This window comes from Sphaeramia orbicularis, chromosome 20, assembly GCF_902148855.1.
Source record: "Sphaeramia orbicularis chromosome 20, fSphaOr1.1, whole genome shotgun sequence".
Lineage (NCBI taxonomy): Eukaryota > Metazoa > Chordata > Actinopteri > Kurtiformes > Apogonidae > Sphaeramia > Sphaeramia orbicularis.
The window spans coordinates 10,913,591-10,940,003 of NC_043976.1; the positions used below are offsets into that span (position 1 = coordinate 10,913,591).

A 26,413-nucleotide genomic window follows, 5' to 3' on the forward strand; every position below is an offset into this window, starting at 1 on the left:
TGTAATGAACAAAAGGCAACTGCAATGCAAATGAACCTTGATCAGTGTAATCCATAATGCATAAAACCAGCTAGGCGAAAGAATCCATCAAGTTCATCAATTCTGTGATGTACAGTCCTGTAAATCAGTGACATTTCTCTCTCCAGAGCGGCTATGCCTGAATAAGTAGCATGTTGACAGGAATAAAGAAGAAGATTTTCAGCCAAAAAGGTAAAGAGCTCTAAATCCAGACACTGTCTTTCCTCCCACTGTGACAGACAGTGCGACACCCGTCTGCCACTAAAGCTATTTAAACTGTGAAAGCTAATGCTTTAGGATAACAGGAGCAAACACTAAAGCTGACAGTCAGCTAAGCATTTCTAACAGACTATATGTCAGAGGGAGGGAAGGACAGACTCAGGAGACAAATTAAGACATATTGAAACAGGTGTAGTAGCTGTACAACTCATGTGTCGTGAAAATGAATAGGGCTAAATCAATGCACCGAGACCATCCAGATGTAGTCTGCCAATAAAGCAAAGGAGAATCTAAAATGATTAGAGTATGATTAATGAAGTGTTTACGGATATTCAGGTTTTTTTTTTTTAATAATTGTTTATTTGAAAGGCTAATTACAATTATGCATGCACTGTAATCTACATGTAAATAAAAACATTACAAAGATAAAGCAGACTCTCTACATCAAAACATCCTGCTTATTCAATCAGAATGTAGAATATAAATGAGTCCTCCGCTTCTATTATTTATTTCTATTAACAAATCAGTTTCCTTGCACTTAAATCAAGGAGATCCAGTCTGTTTCTTCACGTTTGATTATTCTTGGATTTGCACCTACTGCATAAGCGCTCTGTCGTTGGCCCATGCCGCCTGTTTGGAATTAGAAATTTTGTAGTTGTTATTTAAAGTGTTGGTGCTTGCAGTCGTTGCAAGCCTTCGATCAATAAATGCGGCAGCCAAATCGTTTAAATCTAAAATACAGTGCGGACATTTCAGACAATATTGGCCCAAGTGGAGGCAAGATAACCACCAATCGATACCACACTCTTGGTTAAGTGTTTAATAGGAGCCGACTGGTGTCCTGAGGGAAACATGTAGCACTTATCTGCTGTACTTTAGCTTAGCTTATCATACCAGTAAGCCACAGACTCTGGAGAGATGCATCAAATGAAATGCATTTCCGGTCTTAAAGTAATTACATATCCTTTTAGAGGAAAGCATTCCCATGAAAATGGAAATGAAGATTTAAAGAGGTTGGTTTTGTAGTAATATGACAGCACGCTGTGATATGATGTACAGTATGAATAGCCTAATTATTTCTATGACACAACTATAACTACAGCTACATTTCAATATACTGTTAGACACAAAACTAACTCTTTTGCCAATTAGATAAAAGTCAGATTTATAGAAAAAGCTGTGGATTGACACGACCAAGAGCAGCTCTCATTGTAACCCTTTCCTCCACTCAGCCATCTCGCATGGCAACAGCAAGGGTGAGGAGGAGCACGGTTGGCCCAGCCTCGAATAAACCAGGTTACTCCTTCAGGGACCTGGGAAGAGCTGAAGTGGCAGACCTAGTTACTCCCACTCATCCTCTGCATGTACGGTGGCTGCTGCTCATCAGGAGTCCAGTGGAGAGTGACGGAGCGTGGACTGAGTATGCATAGAGGGCTACCAAGCAACTAAATAACGTCTCATTACTTGCATATTAGGTACAACATTAGTTTTAGTTTAAGTCTTTTTCTGCTTGGATATTTGCCGTTACCGAGCACCGTGCTTGTAATTACATTTCTGTGCTAGAGGGATGTTTGGAGTTTCCTAAGTGTGAGTTCAGCTCTGTGGTCCAAAAGGCAGTGAGAGATAAAATACAGGAGGGGAAAAAAAGATGGAAAGAAATGACTATTCACATCACACCCATGCATGATAAGTAATGAAACTTAATATGAAGCCTCAATACCTAAAATGACCTCTTTCTCTGCCTTTGGGTATTTTCTGTTGAGTTGTCAGCAAATTTCCTCCTATTAGGCTACACAGCTTCTCTCTGTACCAATGCGGACTCTGCAATTAAAGTTTGTTTTTTTCTTGACTGCACAGTGCTGCAATCTCCTCCCTGTTTCCTCCTAAAGTGGGTTAATATGTAAAGAAGGGTGGAGATGTCCTAATGTGCTTCTCTAATATGCAACTGACTACCCCCCTCGTTATTATTAGATCTTCTCCTTCCACTTTGAGCATTGAAACCGGTCTTAATCTCTCATGTTTTTATTTGATCAAAACCACCATCTCTGCAAAGCACACAACATGGATCAGATATGCAGCAAGATAAAGATATAGATACCTTTGATTATTAAAAGACAGATCGGTGCTTCTATGAAATTGGGTTCATTTTGATACCTGGCACTTTGCCAGCTTTTTTTAGATCCAATAATAAAAGAGAAATTTAGACATATTTCCCCCTGGGATGTACCGAATGATGACCTCAGATAAATGCAAAAAATATATATATTCTTGCTCTGAGCCATCCTAAAGTTAATGAATTTTTAATAAAATACTGGGGCCAAAAATAGGACCAAAATTGGGACATGAAAAACTACCCAGGTGTCAGTGCATTTGATCTGGAAAACATGAAATGAAATGGTTTTATATACCACTATAAATATAGACACTGTGTTAAATTTGATGATCCTAGTGGGTTTTTTTTTAATCTAGACATGCGGGTGTTTCATGATTAGACTGTCTCACTCCAGGTTTCGCATGTAACCCATCGTGTCCACTCACCTTACATGTGGAACCTGTCCATTTACACACATATAAATCGCGAGTGATTTTGCAACAGTGGTCATTTTTGTGAAACACTCTGCTTTGCATAATTAGTTAAATTCCCAAAATGTACCTGTGAGAGAATAAAAGATCTTTGAAAAAATAGTAGTGCGTAGTTTTCGTGTCCTTTTTACCATATTACACGCAGATTTTTGTATAAAAATAATATAAAAATCTGTTTTATCTGAAAAATTGTTTCTCCATCTCAGAAAATATTCATTTTTAAAATAGACCCAAAGTGCTTCCAAACTTGCTTCATAACATTAGTCTACATCTGGTTTGAATTTTTAGCCCCCATGTCCGGTTTTTAGGGACCAGTTTCATAGAAGCACCCAAAGAGATATAAGCAACACAGACACAAAACATGTCAGGTCACTTTCATCCGTCTACTTCTATTAAAATATTACAAATCAAACAAAGGCACTTATCCTTAGTGTTGTCTCCTACAGGTCACTGAATGTTTTGCACACAATGCTAACACTTTGCAATAAGGGTATGTTAATTAACACGAGTTGAAAGATGTTTTCACCTTTAAAATGAGAGTCACAAAGAACAGGTTAAGGAAAAATTTAATAACAACAGTAAGTGGAAAAATATTATCTTTAACTGCACATTTATAAAACTAGTTTCCTTTTAATGAAAAAAGGCTAACTTGTGAACTTCATGACCGCTATGTTACTACTGTAGAGGAAATTGTCTTGCACTTTAATTAACATGTAAAGCTAAAATACATGTTTAAAAAAAGACATTCACTGACAAAAACTTATTATTCTTATGCTTTAATTAACTCAGTTATTGCTTGCTATTACTTACTACACTTGCTTGACAATAAAAAAATAATGCATAAAAACATTAGTTAATTGTTTGTGGATCTTTATTAATGCATTAACTAGTCTTAGTTAATATACTGTTATTGTAAAGTGTTATGATTTTATTATCTGTTAAAAGGAATGTACTCTCTTTTCTGGGTTACTCTTGCTAGTGAAACTGATTTTATTTAGGAATCTGCAGCAAAGTAAATGAAGTGAGCTGAAGCCCAGTGAAATAAAACAAACATCCTCAGAATATAAGCATCTGATCATCATGCTTGCAAGCACTGAAGACACAAACCAACATGCTGGTACACACATGCACTGCTGCCGAGCCTTCCGCTATCGGAGAATACATTAACCTTTCACGATGACTCTGTCACGAAGATGATCCTCGATATCGACACGCTATCAATCCTCTTCAAAAGCAAAGGCCGCTGTGTGACAGCACTGAATGCTACACTGTAAAAAGCCCCGACATTTCCCCTCCATTCATCAGCCGGTTTGTGTTGTCATGGAAACCATGACACAGACGCAAGCATCTTCAGGGACAACAGGGTTTGGTCTATAAGGCTGAGACTATTTGCGGATTGGGGAAATCTCAGTGTAAAAGAGGAAAACATCCCTTTGATATTGATTATTACCATTATTAAGATGAAAAAAAAGTCGTTTAATAAATGTAGCCTCTCAGATTATGTAAATGCTTTTCTTAAACACGACTCATATTTCCAAACTGAGCTGCCATCCACAGTATGATGTGAACAGACTCTCAGGTTGCCCTCTGCTGTGTCTATCTATAAAATCCTGAGTGATTAAAAATAGCCGGGGCAGCTTTCAAAGCATATCGGCTCGATGAGGGTTGATACCACAGGGATGATGCTGTCTATAATGAGACGTGGTGGGTGTGCACAGCCCTCACAGTCTGACTTACCATTGACGCAGAATTCATATGGCGTGCAGAGCTCGTCTTCAAACAAGCAACCTTTGGGTGAGAAAAAGAGAAGGAGGAAGAAGAGAGAGCAAGATGCATAGTTAATATACAAATCCATATGTGTGAATTTCTCACAAAGTACTTTCAAGTTGTAGGCTAATAGTATCACAAAGCATCACTGTACTGACGGTTATGCAGATTAGTATTTCTAATATGCATTTTCTTGGGAAACTGATACATAAATATATATATACATATATATATATACATATATATATATATATATATATATATATATATATATATATGTATATGTATGTATGTGTATATATATATATATATATATATATATATATATATATATATATATATATATATATATATATATACATATATATATATATATATATATATATATCTTTAGAATTCTGTGGGATAAATTATTAACTCTCAAAGATTTAAACAGCTGCTGGAGACCAAAAGATCTGATTTAAATATTTAATAACTTTTGATCCACTAATCTTATCAATACATTTAAATAATTCAGGTAAAATGCAGTTTCTCAGCTTTTCAGTGACATCAAATGTATCTTTTTTTTGGCCTTTCAGAGGCTCCGTAATGAACACGGACACAAAATTATCTTTTGCAACATTAATTCATTAATAAAACCTATGTAGTTTGACAAATGATAGTGGATTTTATGTTCAGTTAATGATTTATTCTGTTGGAAAGGTCACTTTTTCCTTCAGTTTTTTCTCTTTTGATATAATAACCTTTGAATTGACTCAAATTTTTTCTACATGATCAGTAAAATAACTATAGGATTTTTTGCTGAAAAATGCTAAATGCAGAGGATAGTATTATACTAAATGGTGGCAAAGTAGGAGAGGAGAGGTCCCATGCAGAAATTATACACCTTTAAGAGTTAAAAGATAAATAGAAAACATTTAAGTTGTTCTTGCTCTGGGTGAGAATGTCATTAAAATATTGATAATAACCTCACATTGCTAACAGTTCAATTAGCAGCTAGTTAGCGTAGCATGAATAGGACAAACAAAAGGAAAACGTAAATTAACATGGTATATATTCTAAATTATAGGAGCTTAAGTTTTAAAACAACAGTTTGTGATATTATCTGTGAAACAACCTCCAGCCTCAATTTAATAATGTACACTTAAAAGACGGACATTGTTATAACATCCCACAGCTTACAATGACATAAAAGACATAATGAGATGAGATGAGCGAATGTGCAGAAAATGTACTAAATTGTGGTACAAAACCAGGTCGATGTCTTTTCTAAATATAAAAGTACAGTTTAGGACTATATTAACAGTGGCTGGGGGCTCCGCCGCTAATGGCAGAGCCATCAATCATCAATTAGTGTGACTTCTCCTATCCTGTCTCTGACACTAATACTCCAACTCTATGGGCTACGTTTCCATATATGAATGTTGTATGAATATTAATGAACTTTAACGCCTGGTCTAGGGCTGGGTGTTCCAGACTAATAAATGAACAGATGGCAGGAGCATTATGGGTAGCTGTTCCCTGTGTTCATATTTCACACGTGGGAGTTGCAGTGAGAAGAGGACTGATTGTTCTGTTCACCGATCTGCACAGGTGATCCTCCACATTTACACATTCACAGGAAAAAAATAGAGCTGAGAAAAAAAAAAAAGTAGTCTTGAGTTTAACAAAAAAAAAAAGTTCTTCAAATTTAATTTTCTGCCATGTAGTGGCACATTTGGAGGTCACATATGCCAAACCAGACAATATTAGAAACAAAATGAGCCACTTAACATAGCATTTGGGTTTGTTCGAGGCTTCTGACAGACTCGTACTATAGATTCTATGGTGCGTGCGCTGTTGCTAAAACAGACACAATCTGTAGACGATTAGGTCAAGCCTCAGCCTTCCTCCAGCAAGTCTTTTATCTTTGTTATTTCCCTCGCTGTGCTCATCAGTCGGAGTGACGGAATTGGATGCGCCCTCTTGGCCCCATGGCCTCGATGGACAGCAATGAGCGGCTCACGACCGTGAATAAAGAACAGGCTGAGTAGGAGGAGAGGCCTCTGTCAGACTTCTTTAATAATGAGAAGAGAAAGGTGCAAGAAGTCTGTTAATCAACCCACACAGAAAGGATAAAAAGGACAAGCACAGCGGAGACAGGAACTTTTTGGGTATCAGTTTGTTTGACTTTACATTCTTTTTTTCCAGATCTATCAGTAATCTCATTATTCTTATACAATTATTAAAGACTAATCTGCATTGAGACCTTGATTTGTTGGATACCATAAGCAGCCATTTTGTTTGGTAGTTGAGGGCACATTTCATGAAATGACACCTTTTGAGATAATGGCTTCAATTTGTCAGCAAAATGGATATTTAATGATGTAGAGTTGGGCATTACCGTAGAACTATACGGTTGCTGGGTTCTTTACAAAACTATGAGGCAGAATGTCCTGAACTTACTGCTCCATCATGAGCCACAAATGGCAATCCACCTTTCCCAATGCATCAGTCATATTAATGGGAAATTTGGGAGACAATAACCCTTTAGCGCATAGATACAAACAAATCATATAATGCCATCTGTGTTTTTTTTCTTTTCCATTCAGCTACATTTTGCAGGAAACTCAAAAATTATGTACTTGAGCTTGCAGAGCTGCATTAACACTACACATGCACAGTATTAGAAAACAGTATGCATTCAATTTGTACTCTGTAAAATCATTCAGGGTATGTTGGAGCAAAGTATTCTGCCATTAAATCAATGTTTTCTGTGCAGTTCTATAATGCATAAAATAACAATGATTTATGCTTTTTTTTTTTTTTTTCTACTGAGTGTAATATGATGTATTAGCCTGAGCACTGATAAAGTACATGGACTGTGAAGGCTTTGACTTTCCAATTAGAAATGCTCATTGTTGCGTCTTATTGACACCAGTTTCATGGACATATACAAATTTAAATAGACCATTTTCCCTTCCAATGTTTTCTGTTTTTCTTTCTCCTTCGACTGTATTAATACCCAACAAAAGACTAATGCTTAAAGATTTGGAGACGGTGAAGCAAAGCAGAAACGACTGGAACTGTTGTTGTCTTTGTATTTTTTACATGTCTATGGACAAAAAGTCACCGAGACCCAAAGTCCTGCTCTTTACATTACATTTCATGGGACCTAACATGAAAAAAAAGAACGGCGGTCGATGGGGAAAGACAGTTTACCAATTTAAAAGATAATTTACAAACCAAGAAAGTCATGGTCTGTGAAAAATATAGTAAACAAACATCTAGTTTTGGGTTAAACATTTCAATGGACTGCACTTCTTGTTGCACGATACACGTCACCAACTCCAAACCAAGGGATATTTTATCTGAATCTTTTCGAGGGTGAGGTGAAAAAGCATAGAAGAGGTGAAAATAACACAGTCTGGTCATGTTGAAGCTGCAGAGACTCTGAACAGATTGTGGAGACAGTTGTGATGACGTCATCTCCACGACTTTCTGGTGTGTCGTCTTTCTCTTTACGTGTTTTCACAATCTGACACTTCAGTTTCTGTTTGTTTTACCACAAACAGCAACTTTTGGAGCCTTCTCGAATTATCTTTTAAATAAACAACATCATATGAGTAAATGATGGTGTAATTTAACCCTTTCATGCATACTGGTCACTACAGTAGACAGCTATTCAAAGCTCTTCTCTTGTATATTCATGGATTTTGTTGTTTTAGTTCCATAACAGCCAACACAGTGGGTGCTTATGCATCATCCCATCCACTGTAATTCATACCATTAGTGTAACTTTGCTGTTCTATATAAACCTGATCTGCAGTAACATGTTTGAGAGTTGAAGGGGTGGGATTAAATAAATTATACTTCCTCCCACTCCTTTTCAAATGTGCAAATGAAGTCATGTATATGTAAAAGTTTTGTTTTTGTTTTTTTGTTTTCTTCCATGACCTCTTACTACCTGTTTTATTTCTAAAGACTAAGAAAGATTACTTTGTGTTGTTGCATATTTGAAATAAACTAAACTAAAAAAAAAAAAAAAAAAAACCAAAAAAACAATTGCTTGTTATTGTTACTAAACTGCAATTGACAGTTGTTTTTTGTTTTTGTTTTTTTCGAAAAAGTTGTTTTTTTTTTTTTGCATATTATTTCCATGAAGTGAGTAATGACTAGTATTTGAGTTTGTTAAAATGTGAGAAAACAGCAGATTAGCAGCATTAAAAATGTTTTTATTTCATAGTTTTCACACAGTATACCAGTAAATCCATGTTTTTTTGCTTCAAAAATTAAACGCATGGTGTCAAGTGAACATTTTTGGAACTCCATGAAATATAGGTTCATAAGAAAATTTTCAATCGCATTGTTTTTTTCATGCCTAAAGAGGAATAAAAACACTCAGGAAATAAATGTTGATTAAGGTTCTCATAATTCAAGCATGAAAGGGTTAAATGGGACAAAAAAAACCAAACTTGTCTCTTACCATTGACTGTAATGTATTTTATCTCCAAATGGAACAGTTTCTATTTAGAGATAGAAAATGTTAGCCGTGATGCTTGGGGTAAATAATAAAGTTTCCAATGATAATATTAGGAAAGACTAATGAACTGTTAAAGATGGACAGTGTTCTTTAGGACCCAAACAGAAATCAGAATTATTGAGTTCACTGTATTTGATTTTATTGGTCCCTTGAATCTTTTGGTTCTAGTAGTCTTTTTTTTTTTTTAAAACACACTGTTCCATCAACACGTCTATCATAAATAGATTAATTAGGATTTGCTATAAAGGTTAATACAATAAAATAAATAAATAAGATCAAAAAATCTGGAAGTGGCCCACAATCCCTCTTGACCATGCATCTCAGCACTCGCAATTAGTGTCAGTCCATTCAACTTTACCTCCTCATCACTTCCCTGCTTAATTCATTGGGTTCTCTGGGAAGCCTTGTCAGCTCTCAATATTAATTACGGCCTTCCATTTAATGAAGCGTCCAGCCAAGCATACTTAGTCAGACATTATGTGTGTGTATGTGTTAGACTTTATGTGTATGTGTGTGTGCATGTGCATGTGTGTGTGATAGGCAGGGACACAGGATTGATAACACCTCAGCCCCTTTCTCCGACATTATGCCAGAGATGATTAAAATGGCGGCTTTTAATTAAAATACAATCACAGTGGATGCTGCTGATTACCTCAGGCGAAAAAAAAAAAAAAAAAAAAAAGAGGCTCAACTCATCGTGGAAGAGGAAGAAAGTCAATAAAAAAAAAAGAAAAAAAAAAGGTGTTTGGGCTATATCTTAATGCTTAATGAAACCATGTTTTATTCTAAACTTCCAGGCATACACGATTATCTCACAAACAAAATGACCTTTCTTCAGCGGTAATTCTCTTGCTACTGACTGATGATCTGTTGCCATGTCAACCTCATCACAAGTCAATCTCAGCGCCTCATCAATGGAAAATTGACTATTAGTCAAACAAGTACGGTCTCTGTGGGTTTTAATGGCTGTAGAGAAAGGATTTGAGTGCCTTTTAGTGCATTTTTGAAGGAAACAACAGCAGGAAATGTAATACATGAAGTGCCACATAAACCTCATCGAATAAAAAGGTATAAAGATAACTACTGTATATGTAAAAATATATCATCAACTAATCGTATAACATGTGGTTTTCCTGATTTGATTGATAAGCATGGAAATAAATGTCTATTCATTTGGAAATTCAGGTTTGAGGTTCTCAAAAATTAGGGCATGTTCTATGCAAGTAAATTAACTTAAAATTCATCCATTTTGTTTTTAGACTGCTGGTTGAATGTTCCACCTTTAGCTGTCAGAAAAGCTGGAATAGGCATTTTTCAGATATGAATCATAATTAATTAATCCTAAGAATAATTGTCAGGAAAAAAAAAAAATCAAGAGTAGCAGCGTTGAGCGAACTACAGGTGCTCTAGATACGCAGTAGCTTCCCCTCCCAAAATAGATGACCTAATTTGTAACTATGCAGGGAAAATCCAGAAGGTCAATGGATGCAGTGAGTCAGTTTTGGAAATGATATACGGGTGGTTAGAGGCTCATCCTCTGAGGAGTTTGTGAAATATCATAGTATGATACCTCTACAGAGAATTTGTCTCATTGATCTGCCCTCTGTTTTACACACAAACAATACTATCGTAGTGATTTTGGATAGTCAGTGAAGACACCGAGCAGAAATAGAACCTCGGATCAAAGTATATCCACTGTTAAAGTCAACAGCAATCAACACATTAAAAAAACAACTGATCGGCTAAAATCTGAACTATATGTAAGAGGGACGTAACAACATAGATGTTTATCCACAGGAGTGTGATGTCTCAAGGGAGGGTGTTTAAGGGAAGAAGCTCATTTCAGGTCATTTAAAGAAAGCAATTACATAAGAATGACTGAGAGTTTTTCATTAGAGAATTGTACAGGCACATTCATCTCTCAGCTAATCTTTACCTGTATGTTATTAAGTCATTAAGTGCATTCAGCTAAGCCATCCATTAGAAATATCAGGGCAGATTAAGGTCTGGTGGAATGGCTTGTTGGCTTGGCTGTGAGGGACTGACCTTGCCTGGAATATTAAATCTGTCCTGATGAGGCAAAACCCAAGGCTGAACAAGAAGTCAGAGGCCTGATTGTTCATTTTCCCGCACAGGTAGTTGGCCAGTACCGGGATACCATCTGTGATGTCTGAGGGGCCAAGGAGGATGCTGGGAGTCTGGCAGCAAGGACAGACACTCCCAGGGCCTGCTGCAGTTAAGGCCATATTTCATTCACTCTCTAGAGCCACCGACGTATCTTTTATTATAATTATGGACTTCAACCAAGGACGCCTGACTCCAGTCATTTTTACTCGCACAGACGTCACACACGAACACCTGTACTGTCAGCCAAAAAAGCCATTTTAGACCAGTACAGCGGGTGACAACGGCAATAAAAGCACAAGTGAATTGAAAAGAGAGCAAGGCTGGAGCGGGGACAGCAGAGAGGAACATCACCTGCAAGCAAATTAGCATCAGCTTGACACCATGTCCGCAGATTTAAACAGCTTGTGTCATTAAGCCACACTCCGTCTAAAATTAAAGATGGCTCCAAGCTTTTCTCTGCTCCAAAAGGTCTGTTCTTGTCACAAGCTGCATGTCACATGTCAGTGGTGCAGCCATGCTAAGTTTATTATTACCCTTTGCATTTTCATACATTCCCCATGCAATTGTCCTTCTTGCATGACAACAACATGCTATTTAAATAGAACTATGGCATTCTGGGTATGTAAAATTCATCAGAAAACCTGTTTTTCTGAGGTGAATCACGTCAAAAAAGCACTGGGAGAGCGCAGACCTCTTCCAAGGCAGATCACCCCCCACCCCCACCCCCATCTGATCACCACCAAAATTCAATCATTCGTTCCTTGTGCTAGTATCAACATTTCCTGAAAATTTCATCCAAATCCGTTCTTAATTTTTTTTAGTTATCTTGCTAACAGACAAACAAACAGACAGACAGACAAACCTTGATGAAAACATAACCACCGCCGTTCCTTGGCAGAGGTAATAACATAAAAATATGCAAAGACCAATGAATATATCAACATAACTAAGTATCATGTATATTTAGAAGGGGCTAACAGGGAGGTTTGAGGTCAGTTTGATTGAAGATAGAACCTGACATTGAACTACCTGATCTCCCGAAGAGTGTAACCAAACACATTTCTCAGTGACTTTCCACAGAATTTCTTTCCGAATTCCCAGGCAGGCGGGTCACTCTCAGTCAGTCAGCTGCCAGCTTCAGGCGACAGCCCAGACAACGACCATGAATTAAAGATGGCAGCGTCACTGCGGCAACACAGGACCCAGAAATAGGCCGACTGACCTTTTCTGTGACCCACACTGAATGATTCAGACATTTGATTTTCTCCCCTCTTCTGAGGTGTGATTGCGTGCTGAAGAGCAGAACCAGAGCAAGTCAAACAGTTAAGTGTCCTCTCTCTTATGTGCCCAGACGCTCTGAGTGAAGCAACAGCATCTGGCCTCAAGGGAAATCTCTCCCCCTCTAGAAGATCTAAAAGGTTTAAGTCTTATGAGTGCAGGTGACCCTCTTTTGAAGAGCAGGTCATCACAACACAATAGCTATGTGACATACGCACTGTCATATGGATGCAAAATTGCAGATGCAGATTTTTTTGGTTACTTTTGTGTCTGTTATTTTATTAATTTCACAGCATTGAGTAATGACCATTAAAGCTGCAGTAGCTAAAAATCAAAGAGAAAACACCAAAAACCTTCCTTTTTTCATCTGCAGCTTTCTCCTCTTGGTTCAGATCAATACTTTGAATATAAATATAGATGACCACACACCATTTCATGCTATCACGGAGAAGTGAAGCCTTTTTTCTAAGCCCCACCTGTCTGAAAACACCGCAGATTAGACAAAATCTGTCATCACGGAGCTGTCTGAATGTGTAGACATCTTCAGACTTCAATTACAATATACTGAAAGGTAATTATGGATTTTTTGCCCAGTGATGACTAAAAGTCTATAAAGCACTGCAGCAATTTTTAATGACATTTTGACAGACCCTCAGCAACACACATCTCAACACTATCTGTGATATAACACAAAATTATCTACTTTTATAAGGTTTTGTAGTTATGAGTTGAATCTATCCAGGAAAATGATAAAATACTAACACAGCGGCTTTGTGCTCAAGACAACACACTTTTACTGCTTCCTTCACACCTCGTCAGCTGCAGCACATTTTAGATCCAACACTTCCATTCTTAATTCAACAATACGTGACCAAACTTGAATTCTCTCAGTGTTTTGCTACGAAGCAACTCGATAAAAAAAGCTCATGCTGTGGCTACATAATCAAAAGTCCAGCATCGAACTTCATTCCTTTGTCAAGAACCATCTACCAGTGCCACAGACCAATACCAGTGTGGACTCGCCTTTTGATTCTACCTCTTATCTTTGCTGCTAAACCTGGTTTCTTGCCAGGAACCAGTGGTTGTGGTGACAATGGCCACTTTGTAAGAGATACAACTAGAGGTGAGAAGTAACGAAGTATGAGTACTTTGTTACTGTACTTAAGTAGATTTTTTAGGTATCTGTACTTTACTTGAGTATTTATTTTTCTGGAAACTTTTTACTTTTACTCCCTATATTTTTGCATAAATATCTGTACCATATACTCCTTACATTCTCAGAATAGGCTCGTTACTTTTTCAAACTGAACCGATGTGACAGTAAAATACATCGCTTCAGAGGGAAAACCAGTGTGGCAGAGAGAAGGAGCACAGGCTGTGACCAGGGTCAGAACCAGAGTCCTGCACAGGGTCGGTACCAGAGTCCTACACAGCGATGGTACCAGAGTCCTACACAGGGGCGGTACCAGAGTCCTGCACAGGGTTGGTACCAGAGTCCTGCTCAGGGTCGGTACCAGACTCCTGCAGAGGGTCGGTACCAGAGTCCTACACAGGGGTGGTACCAGAGTCCTGCACAGGGTCGGTACCAGAGTCCTGCACAGGGTCGGTACCAGAGTCCTGCACAGGGTCGGTACCAGAGTCCTGCTCAGGGTCGGTACCAGAGTCCTGCACAGGGTCGGTACCAGAGTCCTGCTCAGGGTCGGTACCAGACTCCTGCAGAGGGTCGGTACCAGAGTCCTGCTCAGGGTCGGTACCAGACTCCTGCAGAGGGTCGGTACCAGAGTCCTGCACAGGGTCGGTACCAGAGTCCTGCATGGGTCCACTTTTTCCAAATTTTTCCGCCCATACCCGCAAAGTTGAGTACCGCGACCCAACCCATGATTAAACACATTGTCTACACAGTAACTCATTTTTGAGGGCTTTATTTTTGGCTAAAACACACACCATCAAGAAATCTCTAGTATGTGCTGCTCAATGATGTCCTTGAACAGATATAAGCAGAGGTGAAGCTCACTTCAAAATAAAACAAACCGGTTGTGGATCAACCACAGATCATCATTAAATGTCCTACAAATTATTTTCATCCATGAATCTTCTTTTATTTTTTCACTTCCTTGCCCACTACCAGCCCACATTTCATTTAATTTTACCCGTGCCCATACACGTGAAAATACTTATCTTTTTTTTTTTTTTACCTGTCCCCACATATTTTCGTGGGTTACCTGTCGGGTACCCAACTTGGTGCAGGACTCTGATCAGTACCATTCCCTGTGGAATTAGAAAACAGAAACTTTTATGATTTTGCCTGGTTAAATAAGCATTGTTTTGTTCATGGCAAAAATACAGTTTTAAGTTGTACTTTTCTACTTTTACTTAAGTAAAGGAGTTGAATCAGTGCTTCTACGTTTACTAAAGTATTTTCTCACACAAGTAGCTGTACTTTTATGTAAGTACAGAATGTGAGTACTTTTGCCACCTATGGATACAAGTATTTGCTGCATTTACCATCAGAGTTCTGGTTCCTTTTAAATAGTGCCTGTACTTCCATATGATTGACAGGACAATAAATCTAGTAATATAGAAATGGGGAAAGGCACACTAATCACAAGTTTCAAACACATTTTTCCAGATCAAATTCAAGTACTTTTCAAGCACTTTTATGGGTCATTTTCAAATGTTTCCAGCACAGTACCTTATTGCTGGGGTAAAACACATATCTACACGAATACATATACTCATGATCTTTTTTTTGCATTTTATCACATCGATGTACAATGTATTATGCTATAAACATCTAAAACTATATTCCATAATAGCAAAAAGTTTAGAAATTAAAGGAGAACACAAAGTTTTACCCAAAAAAGAGAAGCTACTTGGCGTTCCTCAGACACACTTGCACCGAGCGAAAGATTAACATAAAAGTTTACGTGGAGTCGACCTGAGAGCACCCGCTAATTTCATTTTTTGACATAAAGTTTTATTTTTCAAAATGTATCACCTCTCTGTAAGCAGCTTTGGCTATAATTGCAAGCACTTTCAAGTACTTAACCCTTTCATGCATGAATTATGAGAACCTTAGTCGAGATTTTTTTCCTGAGTGTCTTTATTCCTCTTTAGGCATGAAAAAAACAATGCAATTGAATTTTTTTATAATAAACCTGTTTTTTATGAAGGTAGATTTGTTTCTTTATTGCTTTAACTAAAAAAATTCAATTAAAAAAAGTGTTTGAATGCAAAAAGAAATTTACGATTCAAAAAATTGCATTTGAACACTTTTTTTCTTTGATTGAAGTGAATTTTTTTTTTATTGATTTTTTTGTTTTAATGAAAATAGTTTTTTTGGTTAAAGCAATAAAGAAACAAATCTACCTTCATAATTTTTTGTCGAGTTCCAAAAATGTCCACTCCGCTGGACACCAAGTGTTTAATTTTTGAATATCAGAAACTGATATACAAAATCAAAACATTTTTAATGCAGCTAATCTGATGTTTTCTCACATTTTATCATATGCGCAAATTTTATTAGCAATTGATTTACACTCAAACATGTCACTGCAGATCAGGTTTATCAAGAATAGCAAAGTTATAGTAATGGTATGAATGTCAGTGTATGGGATGATGCATAGGTGTCCACTGAGTTAACTCATATTGACCTAAAACAACAAAACCCATGAATATATTAGAGAACAGATGTAGAATAGCTGTCCACTGTAGTGAACAATATGCATGAAAGGGTTAAACTAAAATTCAGGCTCTTTTCAGACGCTGAAAACATGACACTGGAATTCAAACACTTTCAAGCATTTCAAGCACCTGTACGATCCCTGTAACTACAGGGTGTCCCATAAGTCTCCATACATAGGAAAAATAAACGTTTCTTGACATAAACCATTTTTATTTATATAATATGCTCTATATGACTGCCATTTTGTCGGGAACACATTTCAATGCGTGTCCTCCACTGCTGAAGAACTATAAAGAAGAAATATAAAGAAATACATGTTAGAACCATATGTATTATGTCTCCTATGTATGGAGACTTATGGGACACCCTGTATTATGCTATCCTGTTTCAATTTATCTACAACACTATACTAAGATAAATACTAGAATTGCTTTAGCTATTTTTTGAATGCCTTAATCTAAACATATTTCAAATCAAATTTTTAAGACATCAGAAATACAATGCAATTGGACCATGATCCTGTTGCACTGCAATGCAAGTGCAAATTCTGAATAATATAGTATTTTAATGGTAATGAATGTAATGTTGAAAATCACTAATATGCTCCACAAACTGGTAGTAATATCAAATTGTCAAAAAAAATTAGAAAACATCGCAGCATCTCTCCCTGGATTCCCCTAACAGGGATTTTGTTTCCTTGCTGCACTGAGAAATGGCCCGGGGTATTAATCAGCATCACCGTAAGACGAAGTAGACACATCGCTGCTTTAATCACAGCTCAGATAGTATAGATTAATTCTCCCGCTCAACGCTCAGCACTCAGAATTCTCATTACTGTGTTATTGTCCTCATTATAAATCTTGGCTCTGCAACACGCAGGTGACCTTCAGACTGACCCCTTTATCAACACCATTTAATTTCAACCCAATGAAACCGTTGTGCAAAGACATAACAAAGATGTCCAGTCCACCTTTTATTACCGGAGGATGTTTTCACACTTTGTCAGGAAGCCCCTCAAGCTCAGGTGTATAGTGAGGTGATGAAGATGTGATGTTTTGCACTTAGTAGCGAATCATGAATGTTTTATATATTTATAGTATCTATATCTCACAAAGCTTCCACTGAAATGTAATTTATTTCTAAATTAGGGTGTAACTGAAGAGCCCTCCACCTTGAAAAGTGTAACACAACCTTCCTTGCATCTCTAGTAGCACAATTCCTCCTTGACCTAGAATACCTTTTACGTTCACCTTGAACCGGCGCAGTAAGAGAATAGCGAGATGGATTGCCTCGACAAGTCTGTTTGACACAAATCTGACTTCCTTCCTCTCCAGAGCTCCAGTGATATTTGTCGGAAAAGACGCCGAAGCGCAGCCAGCCGCTCCGCTCCCACTCCCTCGTCTCGATAACCACTCAAAGCCAACACACTCCTCCAAGCATCTGTTGAGTCACAAAGAAACATCGCACTACGTCTGTTATCACACCAGCCGTGGCAGCATCCCAAGCCAGGAATATACAGCTTGCTTTGTGCTTACACTTTAAAGGCTGCAACTTTGAAATTAACAAGAAAAAACCCCCACAAAAATCCCATACTCTCTTGCATACAGCGACACTTCATGAATAGCTGATCAGCCTACAATTCATGTAAAACCCAGAATACTCACTGCAGCAGAGAAGAGCCTAATGGTGACACTGTGCGACTTATTAGGAAGAATCAAAAGACATATATTACATTCAACAACAGATGAGGGTAGAAAATCTTGATTCTAGATCAATTACATCCAAACTGAATGCTGCAGCTGTTGCAGTTATTAATTTAGAAAAAATAAGCTTTTGCCAATAACACACCAAATGCTCAAACAAACATCATTTAACCATCCTGCACTGCCAAATGGTACAAATAAGACACGTACTGCGCAATATAATATCAAATAAAGTGAAATGCATGTTTTAGAAACTGTGCATCATAGATACAAGATTCAAGAGGTTTTATTGTCATATGCACATGATAAAAAAAAAAAAAAACGCACAATGAAATTCTTGTCTGCTATTCCTCCCTCCACAGTAGAATGAAAGGTCAAAAAGGAAATAGAATAGATATGAATATAATTAACAAGACTAAGTGAATTAACAGTGACCGGGAAAGAAGACCATGTACAGGTGGGTAATTATATATAAGTCACATGTTAAATCACATTATTAAGTACCACATGTACCATAATGGTTGACAGTGAGAGGCGCTTGGCAGGTTGACCAAAAAACAAAACAAATAATAAAAAAATTAAAATAATAATAATATTCAGGGTTGAAATGGGGTACTGAATCAGATTTGAGCTGCCTAATATAAAGGGACGGTTCAGTTACATGGTTTACTTTTATATGCCTCATTATCAGTATCTGTTCTATAGCAAAAAAAATGACCAATACTGTAAATGAAAACACATACTAGTATAAATAGTGAAGCTAAAAAATTGAGGGGGTTAAGATGTTGGTGCCCTATCCAGAAATAACTGAAAGATATCTATTTTTTATAGGGAACACTTGAGATGCATACCATGCATGTAGCTATATTTGTGAAACAACAGTCCTCTGGAAATGTGCAAAAAAAAAACAGAGTGCTCTTTTTTTTTTTTTTTTTTTGAGACTCCCTGTAGGAAGACGGTGCATCCAACATGACAGGAAAGGCTTAAACTGTGGTCAACACTGGTTATTCAACTTGACCCTCACCAGTTCAGTCAAGATGACTCACACATCTGCAACCTTTACCAAGTGTGAGATACTCTGACATGTGTGATACACTCACATTGCAGTCATTTACCTTTTTCTCTGTTTTTTTCCCAATTATTGAAGTAGTCATTCAGAGGTTCTTTGTTCGTTTGTGTTGGCATTGAAAGGCGCGTGATTGACAGTCAAATTAATACAATAAGAGGTTATTCTGCTGTTATATAAATGAAGAAATACTGTTATTATTATTTCCACTATTATTCTTTAGATAAAGCTTTATTTTTGTGCTGTCTTTTGGTTGCTGTTTTTTTTTTTTTATATCAGTTTAATTTTTACATGACAGCATATGTAGATTTAGTTTTCAGTGGATTTTAAGGAGTTTCCTATCATTTTATTTTTAGGAGGAAAGTGATGATTTTCAAAAACCTAAAAAGGTAGAGGGGAATTACCAAAACATTTCTTTATTAAAGGTCACGTATTGTGCAAATCCCTTTAATGCTTGTACAACATGAGTCATTAACCTTGTCTGACACACAGTAGAACTAAACCAAACAGGGGTTTCTACAGCTGGACATTCACAACAGAGATGCGGTGTCTCCCCTAACTATACATAATGATTCATAATAGAAAGGAGACTTTATTGAGCAATTAATGTCAACTAGTATCACCGCACCAAGTGTCAGTTACTTATTTAATGATGTTGTCATATTAAGGTTGATAGGATACTAAATTGTGCACATTCTAAATAGTCCGTTCTTATTTAGGCTCATTTATTATTGCCTATTATCTATAATGAAAGTGGGAACATCTTATTTTGTTTGTATTTTGTGATAATAATTGGTGTCTGAACTTATGTTGGTTGATTTATTTTTTGTTGCTGTCATTAATGCTTTATTAATGTCTTGTTTTGTTTTTGTGTGGACCCCAGGAAGAATAGTTCTTACTGTGGAAATAAATAATGGGGATGGGGAAATAAATGAATCACCATAACATGTGCATTTTTACTATTTATTCCACCACTGATGTTAAATAAGATGTGTTTTTTCTGATTATCTAGCAAGATACTATGATAAACACTTCTAACACTGACAACTAATGTCAACTACCAACTAGTTACCAAATACGAGATGCACAAAACAATCTATGCAAATGCCTCTGTACACAATAACACAGCTGACCTACTTTTCCACCTTTTGAAGTGTGTGTTTTGCACAGAAACCATCTTGTGACTTCTCCCACTGTTGAGAATGCTTCATTTCTTTATTTTTAAACTATCATTATTGAGCACCTCCCCATATAAAATACATCAAAACCTCTGATCTGCATTTTAATGGTGTTTGGTGAAGTCTACCATGTTATTTTAGTTGCATGTGAGTTTAGAAAAAGCAGATTTAAGGCAAAAAATCTGATGATTTTTCCTGCAATTGTGCATAGTATTGGGCGTTTATTTACATTTCATACACATATTGAGTGTGATTACGTTTCACTGTTTTATTTTTCCTATCTATGCATGCTGCTTAACCCTTTATCAGGCAAGTGTCTATTTTTGGTAATTTCGTATGCATTGCAAGACAGTGACAATAAGAGTTCCAGTGAGGACAGTGAGTCAACAGTCTCAGGTCTAATGTGGTCTACAGGGTCTGTAAGGTCCACCTCTGCATGAACAGTGAGTGTACCTGCTTTGTTAGCTACCATGAAGTAATGGTACTATATTTTTTATTTATTTTTTTTACCTTTATTTAACCCTTTCATGCACAGTGGTCACTCCAGTGGACAGTTATTCTCCAGCTGTTCTCTTGTATATTCATGGTTTTTGTTGTTTTAGTTCCATATCAGTCAACACAGTGGACACTTATGCACCATCCCATAATGCACTGACATTCATACCATTACTGTAACTTTGCTGTTCTTGATAAACCTGATCTGCAGTAACATGTTTGAGTGTAAATCAATTGCTAATTGTTATGAGACTGTAATTAACAGTTTTCTGAAACAAAAAGGTTTTTTTTTCCTGAGACCCAGCAATGCATTGTGACCTCTATAGGGGACGAAAGTTTGACAGTTTAACTAAAATGCTGTCCATTGCAAAGGACATTCCATTAAAAAAATCAATAAATAATCACTAAATAAATAAAAAATATTTTTAAAATGTATCTGAAAAAACTGTTGCATTATGTAGTTTACAATCAAGACAATTTTTTAGTGTAAAAAAGCTAAAATTGTCAATTTCCTGGGTCTCAGAGGATAGTATCTCCATGAAATAGTAAGAACTAGTATTTCACTATGATAAAATGTGAGAAAACATCAGATTAGCTGCATTAAAAATGTTTTTATTTCATAGTTTTCACACAGTAGATCACTTTCTGATGATGAGTTTTAAGTACATGTTTCTTTGCTTCAAAAATTAAACACATGGTGTCCAGCTGAGTGGACATTTTTGTAACTCCATGAAAAATAGGTTCATAAAAAAAGTTCAATTGCATTGTGTTTTTTAATCCTTAAAGAGGAATAAAATCACTGACGAAAAGAATATTGACTAAGGTTCTCATAATTCATACATGAAAGGGTTAACCTGGAAAACCTCATTGAGATTAAAAATCTGTTTTCCAAGAGTGTCCTGGCCAAGACAGGCAGCAGTACATTAAATAGTTACAGACACAAACTTTCATACATAAAATGAAAACAAGTTTTCAATACATAAATGTAAAGGAATGATGTTCAAAGGGATAATGTGGATGTGGACAGGTGTCTGGATCAGCACTCATGTTGGTCTAATGTTCTAAAACGGATGTTCTAATGTTCTAAAATACATGTTCCTTTCACCTCACGTGTTTTTCTTTTTTTTGGATTTTTTTATATAAACTTCTTTGATTTTTTTTGTTTTGCTTTTGCCACTTATGGGTAAGGACCCAAATATGTTAAATTCATTAACCTTAATTTTCTACATAACAATACAAAATTTTGAACATTTCACAAAAGTAATAAAGTCTTGTTATGTCCTCATATAACCCACTAAGGTTGAATTTCAGAGTATTTCAACGGGTGCCCAATAAAGGGTTAAGTTGGCAAGTATAACGTCATCTTCTGTGAACTATCAGGATGTTGGATCCCAGGATAATCCGCATTAAAGTAACTGATCTCTTAGGGGACACAGAGAGTGTCTTAGCAACCAGGGGAATAACATGAAAACACATACCAGACAACGTATAGGATGAAAACAATACAGATGTCCAACCCCACCTGGATACCACATTCACAATGCACGCTGTAGTAGAACATCCATCCTCATATCTCAGCACATTTCAATCCTCTCCAATGATTTATAACCACTATAAGATATTTGATATCACCACTCAGTCCTGATATCTATGGTATGACAGAAGCCTATGGCAAAAAAAAGATAGAGCTCAGCAGACTATGAATCAAATCAAACTTGTCTGGGTGTAGTATTAAACGATGGCTGCTGATATCAAGGTGCAATGAAAAGACCCAGCATCACAGCCTTAAAGGAGAATGTCTACAAGTACATATTGAAGATAAGCCTCTCCTGTCACATATCTAAATCCATCATTTCATAACATTCCTTAATTTGGGTGCAGGAGGCAGTTGCAGCAGTAAAGCACATTTAGGTGAGCTGAAAACAGACCCTTAAAGCCTGTTTGCAAATGCTGCACTAGGCCCGGTGATCAAACACAATCAGTACACTCATACGTCAGCCGTGCTACATGTACATGCTTGTCACGGTCAGATCTCAATGTTCCTGCTGGATTTAGAATAGGAGCGACATGTCGTGGGAGTTAAAATAATGTATCTTTCATTCACAAAGTGGGAACGCTATTTACAGCTTATGCTTCAGTTGAGTTCAGGTTCTTCTGTTTAACTTGGTCTCAAAAAAACTTTGTTAAAGTACATTGATAGTTCGACCTTGTAGCTAGAAGGTAACTGTAGACTGGAGTTATGGGTTTTTCAGATGAAGAGTTCTAACAAAATGCCCGACAGCCTCGCAAATAACACATTAATTGCAATCCTCCGTTGTGTTAATGCACAACAAAATCAATTTCTGCAAAATGCTCCATTGGCAGGTCTTTCTTTTGGACTCAGTAAATTCATTATTTAAATTACCCTCTTCCGAAAACACAGCAAAATCCTGCAAATGGTGCCACACTCTTAAAGTGCAGTTTAATTGAGATTTCCGAACCTCAGCTGGAGGAATAGATGCCAGCTCTCAATTAGACTCCATCTTAGACCGATGCTGCACAACTTTCTGAGATGCATTTTGTGAAATGACTATTGAGTAACTGTTCTGCAGAGAGTTGTGTTAAATTGGAGAAATGTGTCATTATTTCCTGTGCTTTTGTTGTGTCTTCCTTGAAGGCACCGGAGCCAAGGCCGGTTAATGAGTCATCTCTGTAGAAAAGCACAGGAAAGTACAACAAGTTAAGCGATCCATGACCTCGCCAGTTCTCTGGAAGGAAGACGTTGTTCTGAAAGGACACATGAAAGGTTCAAGGCAACCGAACTGTTGTGCGTCAAACTATACTAATTAGATTTACTCTAACTTGGAGCAAATATGAGATGATTTTTACATCAACAATCCTTACGCATCATCTTTGTTTTTGCGTTCATACATCACTGCTGCTGTGCACTTACAAAAGTTTGGGTGTTAAAACATCACATTCTGAACTCTTAATAGGTCTGGGCAATTTGTTGCAGTGCATTAAGTCCTTAACGTATCTACTGTGAGTTTAGACAGTGACTGCGTTTGTGATATTATGCGTAAATCCACCACTGCATCACTGACTACATTTTACAGTAGTTAAATTCATCTTCAGACCATGCAGCAGCAGACTTGTTTTTTCCTCCTTTGTCTGGCTTTCATGTGTTCTCAGACCAGCAGGATGTGCACACCCAGACACAGCACTTACACAAACACACCAACTAACCCACCCACTCTCACACAACTATATAAATACATGTGTGTTCATTATTTAGGCAGCTCCATCTCACCAGTGCACCTGATTTTGAGTCTTAAAGCTGTCCAGTGACACAGTGTAATGCCTGGTGGGACTCATTAAAAACAATAACCATCTTAAAGTCCCAGCCACATGCTGACAACAGAGACCTCATCCACATCCACACACATACACACACATGAACATACAGAGAATTCAATGAAAGAAATGCACCCTGGGAATATGCGGTGACTCATTCACAACTATTCTAGGCATATATTAACCAACTTGCAGGAAGAAAAAGTCATGAAACAAATGATATGGCCTGGGTTTTCCATATTATACTAATAGCCCGGAACAGCAGGAGCACCACCAGTGGATGGTGTATGGTTGCATATTAAAGGAGATAGACGTCGCCTTGCTCTAAATATACTGAGTATGATGCAGCTCTGTGCCTGTGTGAATCATCACGGTGCGGGAGTGCCAACCTGAGGTCTAAATGTGCCTGGTTGCTGTTAAAGTTTATTCCGTCATGTGTGAGAGAAAGTGTGATTGGAGGAGACAAGTCAGACGATTCCTCTTTCAATTCGCTCACCTGAAGCGTGAGATGGTTCAGAAACCCTTTAATCTTTATCTGCTGAACAAAAGGACTCAATTACGAGGATGGCTCCGGTAATATATCATACTTTGGACATGTGCCATACTCAAAAAATTACAGTGTGGTTGGTGTCTGAGGCAGCGCTGGAAGAACAAATCAAGGGTAATGAAAATACAAGCAAGCCAAGTCTGGCAGTGAAATAAAGGCTGTATGAAAGATGCCCTTTCCTAAGGAGGCATAGGATATTATTAAATATTAAAGTGGATTTAAAATTACATGCTCCTTAAGGGCATGAGTTGAGTAATTTTTATGGGCATGGAAAGCACTAAACCCATATGAAATGTACTGCATTATTTCAGCTGTGTGTACCAGCCTGACTGTAAAGCTCATCATCATGTTCTGCTTAACACAGTAAGTGCAGTTTGTATTATTTACAGACTAGCACAGCAAAGCAGGCAGGCAACTTTCATAAGGAACAATAAGTGAAAGCAGTCATTCATGTCTTAGGCCTGATAGATACATAGATTACGTAACTCGCATTTCGACCAATCCGATAACCTAAAGAACATGCTTAAGTTTTTCACACATTGCAAGAAGTCTGATGTTTACAACAGTGGATACTAAATAACAGGTTCGGTGTTGATATTTACAGAACTTTTTGCAAATAAGAGAACAATCTGTGCATCAGCGACAGGTCAGGTGACTTCAGCACCATGGACAGAGTCTAGAAGAGAGATAAAACGTGCAGAAATCCATAGATATGAACATGAAACTGCAACAAAACAACATGGTCTTACCGAATTTTCTGTCAGCGAGGGTAGGTGTGGAGCAGAGGCTGACAGCCAATGCAGCCAAGAGGATGGGACAGCACCGGGAATCCATACCGCTCCTGCCTATACTACGACTCCATCGCGCACCTTCCTTCCGCTAAAAGAGCATGATCATGAGGCTGGTGTTTGTGTGTCTATATGTGTATGTGTGTGTAGATGTGTTTGTGTATGTGTGTGTGTGACGGACAGACGGACGAGACTCGGACTAAACATGCATGTCTGACCCCGACAGGATTAACGGAGGTGGGAGAAATTCGCAAAAACGGCGCACAATACAGGCGTTGTTTCAGCACCACAAACAGCACCCAGCCTCACGGAGGAGCCCCTCCTAAGTATCTGACGTCAAACACACATGTGAGGAGGGATGCGTGCAGCATGCAACAGCGCCTTGAATGGATGGATGGAAGGATGGATGGATGGATGGACGGAAGACAGAGCCTGGAAGACATGCAAGCAACAGAGTTAAAAATGTATGGAGAAAGTTTGCATTAATCCAATAATGTATAATAAAATAAAATAAAAAAACTACTTAATCCATGAAAACCCAGTACTTATGTTTTGTTTTTCTGCTAAAATTTGCTTAGAGGTCTTATTTATGTCTTTGTGCATAAGAAACCAATATAAGTGAATCCCCAAAGGAACTTTTGTGTTGGTAAATGCAAGTTATGCAAATTGACAGGATTTCAGTTCTGTTGCAACATGTTGATGGTCATATGAACTATGTTTTCAGGTCAAAAATCTCCAATTTCATCACAATTAATGCTATATTTTCATGTCACAAATGGCCAAGTTATATTTTAACTGAATTGACCTGAAAAACAAATATTCTATTCTTTTAGATTCCCCATTTTTTCTTACAAGATTCTATCCTACATATCACATGTTTTATTTTTACAGGTTCAATATGGAGTATGGTGCTGATCCATCCTGCTTATGTTACGCAATTACATACATTAAGAATGTCACATGTCACTTTTTAAATCAACAGTTTTCTAATAATAAGCATTTTTATAAAGACATAACAATTCTATATTGTTATTTCCTCTTTAGTATGATGATAAACTATACAATAAATAATTATGATATTAGTTTTTGCACAGGGATCATTAG

At 37.2% G+C, this 26,413-nt stretch overlaps 1 protein-coding gene across 1 annotated transcript in view; it reads right to left on the reverse strand.

The window, feature by feature from the left end:
* Positions 1-25,644, reverse strand: part of ptprn2 (protein tyrosine phosphatase receptor type N2) — a 134,763-nt gene extending 109,119 nt beyond the window's left edge. The window contains 2 exon segments of the mRNA XM_030123116.1: positions 4,558-4,608; positions 25,271-25,644. Coding sequence (XP_029978976.1) covers positions 4,558-4,608; positions 25,271-25,355 — 136 coding nt within the window. The 5' untranslated portion in view covers positions 25,356-25,644.
* Between the last annotated feature and the right edge of the window lie 769 nt (positions 25,645-26,413).